Below are 12,708 nucleotides of genomic sequence, written 5' to 3'. Positions count from 1 at the left end.
CGACACAGGAGTCATTCATTTCCAATGGAGAGTAGCGCGGGAGCTGCATGGAGTTCCGATCATATGCAGATGTCCGTTCATACTATCGTTACACGACCGAAAGCGCGTGTTATGTGGCCATTCATGCACACTGTAGCATCATGCTACATCAGACAATAAATAATATTTATATTCCCCTTTTACTCAAAACTCACTTTAAACCACCATCGAGTGTTTGCAATAACTTCCGATTGCCGTCTAATGTGTGTTTTGGCCATGTAATGTAGCTGAAATTAAATGAAAATGAAATAAAATATTATTACCTCTGAGTCAGAGCAGCGATCATGGAAGAGAGAACGTGCAGTGGCTCAGGAGATGAGTCTTTGAGTCTGTATAAACATCAACAAGCTGAAAAAAACACTTTTTTGTTTGTTTAGATAATGTAATCTTGTTCAAATTGATTTCATAAAATCATTTGTCTCGTCGCTCCGGCCGGACAGGGCATCACAGTATGGTGAGGGGCGTAACATTTCCGTCTCACGCTTGAGGTATTCGGCCAATCACAACGCACTGGATAGCTGGCCAATCAGAGCACACCTCGCTTTTCAGACCGATGAGCTTTGTAAGAGCAACAATAATGTACATTATGTGGAAAATTTGTTTTTTGAACCTTAAACCTAGGGCTGCACGATTATGACAAAAATCATAATTGTCGATCATTCCCTTGAAATTGTTATTGCGATTATTAATTACGATTATCACAATTTACATTGAATGATGTTTATACCATTGTTTGATGCAACTGCATGCTGTATTTTTATATGAAAATAAACAAGCTGAAAACAGTTTCAAAACAGTCCTGATCTAGATCAAGCTCTGCAAACCAAACTATCACTTTAATAAAATAATATATATTTTTCCCACTAATAAAAAGATTTTATCATTAGCTAGCTCCACACTGGAGAGCTGCTATATAGCAGAAAATCAAGTTGTAATCCTTCACTGACTCTGGTGTTTCATGTTTATTACTGTAAAGCTGCTTGATTTAAAGGCACAATATGTAAGTTTTTGCCGCTAGAGGTCGCATTTTCAAAACAATAACAAAGGTGATGCTTGACGCTCTGAAGGAGTGGAGTGATGGGAGATGTGATTTTCACCATCCAGAGATGTCCGAATCATGTTCACAGATGTAATGAATTATTTTTTTTTATTACCCGTACCTTCCAAAGTTATTCAAACAGCGAATAAATTATACAGAGAAAGAGAGCAAAGAACGATTAAGTAAGTTACATTGCCAAGGAACAGTATGACTGACTTCAGTCTAGCACGAATCAAGTCAAGTGAGTTCATTGACGATTCAGTGATGTCATCATCAGTTCAGATCTCTTCAATAGTGTCTGTGCAATCAGTCAAGCGTCCCCAACTAAGCAAGCCAAAGGAACCAAAACTCCATCGGTGACAGAAATGGAGAAAAAAACCTTGGGAGAAACCAGGCTCAGCCCTTATAATCAATAAAGCTGTCTATTCAGTGTTTGATGAATGAATCTCCTACTTGCATCATACGTACATCTGCACTTTGTTGTTTATGATGAAAGAATTCAGTCAGCGAGCGCGCGCACTGAACAAAACTCCAGTGCTTCTGCAATGACTCATCTGAACGCCTCTGATTGGCCCCTGCATTCATAAACTCAACAGACTCGTGTGTGATTGCTTATAACGCGCAACACTGTAAAAACGTGGAAAAAGATTCATTGAGCAGATCTAAATTTAACGCTGCAGTCAACACTTTTGATTTCATTTTCATTTTATTTGCGACAGCTGTAATGAATTTAGTTTAACTGCAGCAGCATTTTTATCCACGTGTGTTGCCATAGTTTCTACAAGCGGAAACCGATAGCGCGGATATTACGTCATTGACACTTTGCAAGTGGTTTTTGGATATTTTATTACGAAAATCGAACATATTGTGCCTTTAAGGCTATCTATTGCATAAAGTGCTATATAAATAAACGTGACGTGACTGGACTTTACTGGAGTACTGAACTGCAGAGCTCGTGCAAACATCCACATCACTGTAATCAGATGCGTTTTAAACTGCTGCTTTCTCACCGCTTTCATTAAACCACCTTGGGTTGTCTTTAAGAGACCTCCAAACTTACGTAACATGCTGGTCAGGGCTGATTTATCTGTCTCTCAGCCAACACATTTTTTTATTAATATTCCTTCAGGTAACTATAAGTGTGGAGGTTGTCAACAATGTAATTTTACTTACAAAACACAAACTTTTAAGCATCCCTGTACAGGGAAATCTTTTAAGATCGGAGGAACGATTTCTTGCAAGACCTCTAATGTTATTTACATGCTGCACTGCCCGTGTGGACTTTGTTAGGTTGGTAAAACTAGCAGACAACCCAAAATGCAGATTGCCAAACATCGAAGTGCCATTAGGAGGCATGACCCTAGAAGTCCAGTAGCACAACATTCAGTTTCCACACTACAATACAATACACTGGCATTGTAGCTGTCAAATTACCTCGTAGAGGGGGTGATATTAACCGTTTGCTTTTAAAACGTGAAGGCTATTGGATTTATACTTTAATCACATTATTAGTGTTGTCAAAAGACCCGGTACTTTGGTACCAAGTCAGTACTAAAAAAATGAAAACGTTACGGTACCAGGTTTTTTAAGTACCGGTGGTACCGAGTACCCGGCCAACCCGGTTCTTGATGCGCTATCCGAAAGGTGCGCAGATGCGCTCTCTTCATAAAAGCACTGAGACATGGCGACCTCAAAACGAGGAAACACATCAAACTAACAAAACACTTTGAAGACCTGGATCAAATGAAAGAGTTCAAGCAGGTAAGTTTCAATTAAATTTTTCATATTTAGATCTTCTGTTATGAATATTATTCCATAGTTTAATTTGAATGTCGAATTGAAATAAACATCACCGTTAGCGTAGTTAATCGTTAGCAAAAGCGCGGCTAACGCTAATATAATGAGCATTAGAATGAAGTTTCTTTATTAACTATTTAATGCTCCTATAACTTTTATTAGGGTAAAAAAAAAACATGATGGCATTTACTATTTTTACACACCAGATGCTTTTAAATGAATTGTGAATCTAAAATATGCATGTTAGAGAATGTACAAATGGTTAACATTGTTTACTGTATGTCATATCTGTCAGAAAAGCAGTTCTGGGCTTTTTTTAAGCTAACTTAGTCTTAGTTAGTTGTTATTCTTGGCTGGATAACTCTAGCAGGTTTTAAAAGCCCTTTAAAATTAAATATGTACACAGTTTGAATTAAATGAAAGTATAGTCAAAGTATTATCCTGTATAGACTTTACAATAAGATAACATTCATTAACATGACTCACTTACAGTGAGTGAACAATATATTTTTACAACATTAATGTTTTTTAATGTTAGTTAATACAAACACTTGATCATTCATGTTTGCTCATTGTGCATTAAATAATTTTAACAGATTGAACTTTCAATTTTATGTATTAGTAAATTTTGAAATTAACCCCAAGGGGAATAATTGCTATAACTATTGTTTAAGTGATAGGTCATGTTATTTAACAAATGGAATCTTATTGTAAAGTGTTTTTAATACTACAGTTTCCATCTATTTGATATACACTTGACTTAAAATAGATGTAATCCTATCTAAATTTATTATAAAAGCTGAGGTTTGTTATTTACTGAAAGATGTATTTTAGCTGGTGTCAATGATCTAATGTTGCATTTGGTCAGACTCAGCCCATTGCTTTATATGCAAGTATAATATATTTTGCTTTTACAGCTGCAGACTGAGGAAGATCCTGAAACACACCAGCAAACCCTAAAACAGACAAACAGTTTACAGATGTTTTTCAGTGGCAGCAGAACTATGACAAAAACTTTCGGGTGAAACTTGTTTACTTTTTTTTTTATACTTGTATTACTTGTGGAAAAACTTGAAACACAATTTTAAATAAGTATAAAGAATGGCATTGATTTGTTTTTGTGTTTTGCTTTGGTACCGAGAACCGTGGATTTTCACTGGTATTGGTACCGAATACTGAAATTTTGGTACCGTGACAACACTAATACAGTTTCCATCTATTTGATATACACTTAATATTTGTAATCTTATCTAAATTTATTATAAAAGCTGAAGTTTGTTATTTACTGAAAAGTTATATTTTAGCTGGTGTCAGTGATCTAACGTTGCATTTGGTCAGACTCAGCCCATTGCTTTATATGCAAGTATAATATATTTTGCTTTTACAGCTGCAGACTGAGGAAGATCCTGAAACACACCAGCAAACCCTAAAACAGACAAACAGTTTACAGATGTTTTTCAGTGGCAGCAGAACTATGACAAAAACTTTCGGGTGAAACTTGTTTACTTTTTTTTTTATACTTGTATTACTTGTGGAAAAACTTGAAACACAATTTTAAATAAGTATAAAGAATGGCATTGATTTGTTTTTGTGTTTTGCTTTGGTACCGAGAACCGTGGATTTTCACTGGTATTGGTACCGAATACAGAAATGTTGGTACCGTGACAACACTACACATTATCATCTAATGGTCTTAATGAAGAGTTTGATAATCGTCATTTTTGCATTAATGATGCCGTTTATAGATTATAATTATGTATAATTCATATAATATATTCATATAATTAATGATATGAGTTAACAATATTAAACTTATCATTTAAATTAATAGGCTATAACTAAATAGATATAAATACAAGGTTCAGTATATAAAGCTTTTCAAACTGATGAAGCTTGTTTTCTTTTGAGCTCCTTGTAATATAAATGATTTAAATTCAGTTGATTCACTTGCCTTTGATATAGTCAGTAGCTGCCTTCTCAAACTTTCACTGCAGCAGTGTTTATTCCTGCCTTGCAAATGTGTTTTTTATTCATGGTATTTTTTCATAATCTCTTCATCTTCAACAGAGAAGTGAATTGCGCTGATTCTTGCGAGAAGTCCATCAAACTGATGCTTTCCATGCTGCGTGTGATTGGCTGTTTGCAGCACGTGTCTCGCTTTCAGGTGCACGCGCCTCAGACTCTGGATCAAACCTGAGTCGACAGAGAATGTTTATAGCGAGTGTTGTGCAACAGCTGATCCTGATCTAAACCAGGTTGGGTTTGTCAGGTTTTGCCAACTCAAAACAGGCCACAGGTGTGTATGTTAGATTGTTGTGCTTTGTTCTTGGCATTTCGTGTTTTCACTTTTATTTCAGCTTTGTAATCGTTGCCTGAGTGTTTAGTTGTTGTGGGTTTTTGTGTGTGTGTGTGTGTGTGTCGTGGTTTATCATTTGATGTAATTTCTGCTAGTATTTAAGGGCTCCTTAGTATACGTGTTCACTGTCTGATGAAGAGTCATATGGCTGTGGTGTAGGGCTGGGCCGATGGCTGACAGACATCACAATGTTGAGCCAGCATCATGATTAACCACAGTAGGGTTGGACGATGAAGGTTTTTTGGAGGATCTGTCCCTTTTATGTTCATCTTTATCATGTTTATTTATTACACAGCTCTCTGCTCTCTCAGCTCTACTTTATTCTGGTTGGTCAAGCTTATCATTCCTAACATTGACTATTGCCTATGGCAGTGCTGTATACTGAACCTCTAATCCAGGTCACTAAAACCTGCACTTTCATGTCACACGTATCACACCACAGGCTCTCATAAAAACACTAAATTAGTTCCTTCTGAGTAACAGTTTCTGATCATACTGCAAAATCAACAGGCCCATGATGCTCACCTGTTACTGTGTCCTTGTTGACATGTGCAGCAGACAGTATCCTGATTCATCCTTTCAGTGTCTTCCTCGCTATTTTCTGAGAATTCCTCCTGTTCTTCATCCTGATGCTCTTCATCTGCAAGCTCACAGTCTTTCTTTGCTCTTTTAGCCCTTCTACCTCCAGTGGCTTTCCGAGCTCCTGCTGCAGCCACAGAATTCCCACTTGCCCCTGTGGCTGTGGAAGAACACACCTTTTCTTCTTTTGATGTGATATCCGTGCCATCAAACACGTTCACTTCCTGTTTCATCAGTAATCTCACCCCTAGGTCGTTATCTTCTACACTTCTCATATCAACATTATCTTCATGATTGAGTTCTTGCAGCCTTCGAGCCACAGCCCGCTGACGAATCTCTTGGAGATTGAGATCATCGCTATCTTCGGCTCGATCTGATGTGACTCCTTCACTGGCACAATCCTCGCCTGATTTCAGCTCCGCAGCGACACACTGCACTCTTTCTGCATCTGCCCGAGCTTCATGTTCACTGCTTGGCTTATCTGCGACTGTGAGCTCAGGCACCAGCACATGTCCTCGACCCCCTCGACCTCGTTTAGAGGCTACAGCGGTCACGCCGCTCTCATCAGCCCGCTTGCCTCGGCCTCGGCCCCGGCCCCTGGATGGGCGACCCCTGCGGCGCTGGATGGGAGGGCTGCTGTCCCCAGAGTCAATGGCTTCCATGAACTCCCGCCTAGCAATGGTGCTCCGGCGGAAGCCCCAGGTCTTGGTCATCGCTGTAGCGCTGGAGCCTTCCTCATCCATCTGACTCAAGGGGGAAGAAAAGATGAAATACAACATTATCTTCACGGTTAACTTCCACTGCACATGACCCATTTCAACAACAACAAAACGAGATGAACAACTGTGTCATTTAAATATCAAATTGCATCATCCCTTATTGTCGAAATTATGAAATGATCCGGCTTCTGTTCCAGGCTCTAAAAAAAACGTATAAGTTAAGCAGCACTATGGGTGCTTTCGGACCTACAGATTGCTTGTTTCGTTCTGAAACAGGGACTGAAATTGTTACAAAGTTGCATTCTCCTTTTGACTGTGTTCGCTTTCACAAGGTAGGGGTGTGCAATATGACAATTATTTATCGTTAAAGGGGTCTCACAAGCTTCTTTCACACAGAGATTTCAGAAAATTCATGGATAATGGGTCCCGGGATCGTTTGATTCTGGTTCATTCACACTGGCAGTGATTTTCCAGAATCGGTGCGTGCGTTCACACACATCCCGTAAAGACACGGGACATTATCGTTTCACTAAGCTGGCGAACGATCTCAGCTTCAGCACAGATAGTGAGGAGCTCCCTGATCTCTGCTTCATTACAGTTTGCACATTTTTTTCCATTGTGAACGTTGATCTGCCTTCAAAACACCCGGTAAAAGAGTCACACGATAACGTTCATCATCACTACGACACACCCTTTACAGCATTGGTCTTGGCTTTTGTTCACACAGGGCTCGTTCCGGGACTGATCCCGGCAATGTTACTAGGTCCCCATTCCTAGGACGTGTTTGCGTTCTCACAGAGGGCACTCTTCTGGAAACTTTCCAGAATCAACGAGCAGTGTGAAAGGGGCTAGAGAGTGCGCAAGTGCTGAATTGAGCACTTGAATGTTTGCAAGTGATACATTCCGTCATCTGTCCCGAGTGTCTTTCACGCTGAAATATTAGCAGGAATGTCCTGCATTACAAGCGCGTAAACTGTGGGAATCATGCACAATCCCGCGCCGAAATTCAAGCCCTGTTTAACTAAACATTGGTACATTTCTTATTATGACAATTATCCACAAAGTGTGCATCTTTTGTCAGTGCAGTGCACCATTTCAGGTGGTTCTGACGCGCTCTCTGTCCGCTGGTGGGAGTGTGCTCACCTGTGTGTGTGTGTGTGTGTGTGTTTGTGTGTGCATCAGGGCGGAACGTTGTCCATGTAGAAACAGAAATGACATGCCGTCGTGTAAATAAGATAAATAACATAAGGATATTTAGTTTGTTTAATAAAAGAACAAGGTAGAACCTGTTCTATAGGAAAGGTAACCTTAAATGACTTCTGTTGTGATCTGGCGCTATATAGAAAATAAAATGTAACAAAATTAACTTGACTTTAGGCAGGGGAAACACTGCACACACACTTAAATAAGTGTATAGACTTGACTCCCACTCTAACTTATACATGTATCAATATATTATATTTCTTTATTTGTATTGCCATATTGCGATTTTCAAGGCAAGATTAATGCATTTTAAAAGAAACATAGTAGTAACATGCAGTAACAAAAAAAAAAATTAGGTAATTCCTGGTGACATTTTAAAAACATTGTTTGTCTGACTCGGATGGGATTAAGGCGACACCGGTACGCTCCCGGGGGCCTCCCGTGGAGCAGCCTCACTTACCCGGGCCGATCAATGCATTTCATCGACGGGCCGCCCGGCTCCGGGGACGCGGACGATAAATGCAGTCTCTACGGCTCGAAGGACGAGGAGGCCATCCCGTCATCCGTAGTCCTTCAGATTTATGATCCTGTGGCTCTGCCCCAATCAGTCCTCCTCGAGTTCTGTGAGCAAGCGACCGCTCGCGTCAATATCGAATGGCCAGTACTTCAAATGCGTTGGACCAGGAAAAGGACTCGTACGACTGGAGACTTCTCGGAGCCTTCCCCGGCCCTAGAAAGCTGCTTCTCCCCGTCTTCTCTGCATGTGCTAAACACATGGCAAAATTGATTGTTTTTCAGCGATCATTCATCAGGCTTATTAAGCCCCGGCTTTGGCGGTAAGAGCCCTCAGCGTCTCCTCCCTGCCATCTGCTTACCAGCAAACTGCTGGTCGGCATGGGATAACAAAAGAAAGGGTCGCCATCACCCGCGTTCTCAGGGAGGAGTTACTCACGGTGAATCACCTTGTTCTCCGTAATGCCCGTCAAACTGTCCGAACAAGTGGTCGCTCTATGGCTCTCTCGGTGGTCGGAGAGCACGCACTGTAGCTTAATCTTTCCATTCTCCCTGAAAGAGAATCGCCGTTCGAGCCTGACCAGGCTCTCTTGGGGCCTGCCGTCGCGCTAATACAGCAGCGCTGCGACAATAAGGAAAAGGAGGACGAGGGTTTTAAACTTTGCCTTCCTAGGAAGCCTGCGCCGTGCCAGATTCCCTCTGTGCGGCCGAAAAAAAAAAACCCAATCCCACTGAATTGTTGCACGGCCACAGGTGGCTTTGAGGTCAAGTTCACGGATGGCCAGCCCTCCGGACACCAGTTCTGCCCTCGTATTTCCCCGTTTAAACAACGGAGGTTATCTGTCGGCGGAGTCATGGGGTTCAGTGTTGGCACGGGCTGCACTGTTCCCGGTGTAGCCCAGTGCTTGTTTCCCCGTTTTCAGAGGGGAATACAGTGAGGAAAAAGTGCACAAGCAGTGTCACCACACAGCTCCCTTCACACTTCTCTCACAAATTCAATAAAGGCTTTATAGCACATTTCATACACAATGGTAATTCAAAGTGCTTTACAACCCCCAAAAAAAAAAAAAAAAAAAAAAAGATAATCAAATAGATCACATGATTTCGTTAATAACAGAGAACATCTCTTAACAGCCCCACATGTCGCTCCTTTGTTACCCACGAGATGGCGCCATTGCATTACAAATTAGCGAACCGGCTGAACTAGTAGCTCTAAGCAGTTCTACGGTTTTTGTGGGGATGCACGCGAATCACGTACAGTCTGGCTGTCTTTGTCAGCTCCTGAATGGGTGACACACACAACTCCTGTGTTCCCCAACACAAAAAAAAACACAAACACAATAAAACAAACGAATCATATGAATTCGTTTCAGGGAGAGAACATCTCTCTGAACCCCTGCATGTCGCCCCTAGTCTGTCCACTAGAGGGCGCCATTGCATCACAAATGAGCCAACTGGGCGCACGCGAGTATGCCAGCGCTTCCCCGGCTCTTGTGGGGACACTCGCGAGTTACGAGTCGGCCTGCGAGCTGTAATGCAGGGCTACAGACGGCAGTTTGTAATAAAAGCCCCGCATTTCAACGGTCTCTGAAAAATGCTTTTTTTCCACATAAGCATTTATCCACCACACAGGAAGTTTCTTCGTTTCGGCATATGTAACGAATTCACAGTCCTCCCGTTTGGGCTCGCCCTAAGCCCAAGGATTTTTCTCTGTGTGTGAAGGCAGGCTGAGCTCCCCATATAATGTCAGGTCTGCGGATTTTGACATACATAGACGATTGGCTCATCATAGCCGAATCTAAGGTGAAAGTACTGCAGGACACCCGTCGTGTGCTCACTCACATCACATCTCTCGGGTTCAGGGTGAATTTGAACAAAAGCAACCTTACGCCCAGTCAGAGTGTGATTTTCCTGGGCTTGGAGCTGAGCTCAGTCTCAATGCGAGCACGTCTCAAGAGCGTGTTCGCTCTCTAATGAACTGTGTGCAATATCGCACGTCTCAGACTGCAGGGTATAATGGCTTCATCTATCCAGGTTTTGCCTCTGGGACTTCTGAGAATGAGGGCGTTCATGAAATGGGTTTTGTCACTACATTTCAGCCCGTTACGCTATCTCTGCTGCTCTGTAACAGTGACGCGCGCCTGCACGGCAGCTCTGGAGGAGCGCGGGCTTTTACGCACAGGGAACCCCTTTGGGGACGGTGATGTTGCGGGAAGTCGTGACGACAGATGCGTCCCTAACAGGCTGGGGTGCCACCCAGGAGGGCAGAACGGTGAACGATTTGTGGCCGAGCAGACTACGTTCAGTGACATAAATTATTTAGAGCTTATGACCATATGGAAAGCTCTGAATTATTTTCTGCCTCGCCTGCAGGGGCATCATGTGCTCGTACGCTGCGACAATACCACAGCGGTGGCATATATCAATTGCTAGGGCGGTTTGCGCTCATCGAAACTTCACGCTCTAGCTCACAAGCTTTTAGTGTGGAGCAGGCGTTTTTTCCTGTCGTTATGCGCGACTCATGTTCCAGGCATTCCGAACAGAGGAGCGGACCTTCTATCGAGGGGAATCCACTCTACGGAGATTGGCGGCTCTACCCTCAGATAGTGGACTTGATATGGATGAGATTCGGACAGGCAACCGTAGATCTATTCGCGCGAAAACAGCCATTGTCCTATGTTCTTCTCACTAACGGACGTGGACGCACCCCTCGGGATCAACACACTGGCCCACCCATGGCCAAAAGTGCTGCTGTATGCTTTTCCTCCCCTGTGCCTGATAACTCCAACACTGGCCAGGGTGAGAGAGAAGGGCCTGTCTCTCATTCTGATAGCACCCAGGTGGCCCAAAGCACCGTGGCTGGCAGATAATTCCTCTGTTATATACCCAGCTATGGTGCCTCCCCCTCCACACAGATCTATTATCTCAAGCGAACGGGGAGATTTATCACCCACACCCGGACAGGGTGGCTCTCTGGGCCTGGCCCCTGAGAGGACAAACTTAAACACGCTAGGGCTTCCCTCGCATGTGGTTGCTACTATACAGAATGCCAGGGCCGTGTCTACTCGGTCCTTATATGGCTGTAAGTGGCAGGTGTTTGAAGGGTGGTAAGATGGGCGTCATCTCGCATCATATCAGTGCTCAGCTCCTGATATTTTGTGTTTTTTACAAGACCTTATGTATAAAGGCAGGTCTTTTTCTTCCACTATTAAGGTCTACCTGGCGGCTATTTCTGCTTGTCATGTGGGCTTTGAGGGCTCAACGGTTGGGCAGCATCCTCTAATCAGCAGATTTATGAAGGGTGCCCGTCGTTCTTTGCCAATTATCAGGAGAACTGTTCCTGAATGGGACCTCTCCATGGTGCTGGAGGCTCTGTCTCAATCCCCTTTTGAGCCCCTGGGAAGTATTTCCCTGAAGCTGCTGTCCTTCAAGACAGCTTTGCTCTTGGCCTTGGCTTCAGCTAAATGTGTCAGTGAGCTACATGAACTTTTCTTAAGCCAAACCCGGCTTTTTTGCCTAAGTGCTTCCCCGTTACATCGGAGGTGGTGGAGCTGTCCGATTTTCACCCTCCACCTTTTTCTTCCACGAGGATCAGTGGTTGAATGCTCTGTGTCCGGTTCGTGCATTACAGACGTATATGACCAGGACCAGTGCTTTCCGGAAGAGCGACCAGCTCTTTATTTCATGGGCACCCTCGCACAGAGGGAGTCCCATATCTAAGCAATGCCTCTCACATTAACTCACATATTTTCCTGCACTTACTGGAGAATAGCGTCGCGTGCAGGCCTTATATGCTCTCAGGTAAGGGGGTGGGGCCTTACCTGGCATTGGCTGCGCGCTTCTATCTGTCTAGCCAGACTTGGTGCAATTGGATGATTCTGCAGAGGTCAGGTACGGATGCCCTTTTCATAGGTGGATCTCTCCACTCGATGTTTCAGAGAACCGGGGTTACGACAGTAACCTATTGTTTTGTTGGGTGCCAGCGCATGAGGGAGTGAAAGTGCAGACAAACTAGCAAAAGAGGCATTACAAAAGGAAATAACAGTACCAATTACACTTGGAAAAGTTGAAGGAAAAGCATTAGTTAGAAAGGTATTGAAATATGGCAGAAATATGGTGGGAGGAAGATGGGAAAGAAAGGGGACACCATAAAATACAAAAGTCTGTCGTGTCCTCTTTTGGAAGACCAAACAAAGTAGTTTCGCTTTCACAACTAAACAGCGTCACACGCGGCGGGCTTGAGTGAGCGGCGGAGGGCTTGCGGCAACCACATGTGACGACCCCGGGCTGGGCTCCGCTTCGTCCACAGTGAAAGCCGATCCGGTGATCCACAGCGCGAAGTTGATGTATTTCCTCAGCAACCAGCACGGATCAGCTCTAGGCATGACGATGCGGATATCGTCCTCTTTTAGGAAGACCAAACAAAGTAGTTTCGATTTCACAACGAAACACACAGCGTCTTC

General features: G+C 43.2%; 1 protein-coding gene across 1 annotated transcript in view; it reads right to left on the bottom strand.

Annotated features, from left to right (window-relative positions):
* Positions 1-12,708, bottom strand: part of LOC107713562 (death-inducer obliterator 1) — a 46,824-nt gene that overhangs the window by 25,319 nt on the left and 8,797 nt on the right. The window contains exon 2 of the mRNA XM_016519111.1: positions 5,757-6,553. Within this exon, the coding sequence (XP_016374597.1) occupies positions 5,757-6,553 (797 nt within the window). The remainder of the gene's footprint in view (positions 1-5,756; positions 6,554-12,708) is intronic.

The sequence above is a fragment of the Sinocyclocheilus rhinocerous genome, unplaced genomic scaffold (genome assembly GCF_001515625.1).
Source record: "Sinocyclocheilus rhinocerous isolate Xijiao unplaced genomic scaffold, SAMN03320098_v1.1 scaffold1049, whole genome shotgun sequence".
NCBI classification, from domain to species: domain Eukaryota; kingdom Metazoa; phylum Chordata; class Actinopteri; order Cypriniformes; family Cyprinidae; genus Sinocyclocheilus; species Sinocyclocheilus rhinocerous.
Note: the sequence above shows the minus strand (reverse complement) of the source record. Positions and strands in the feature narration are given on the sequence as shown.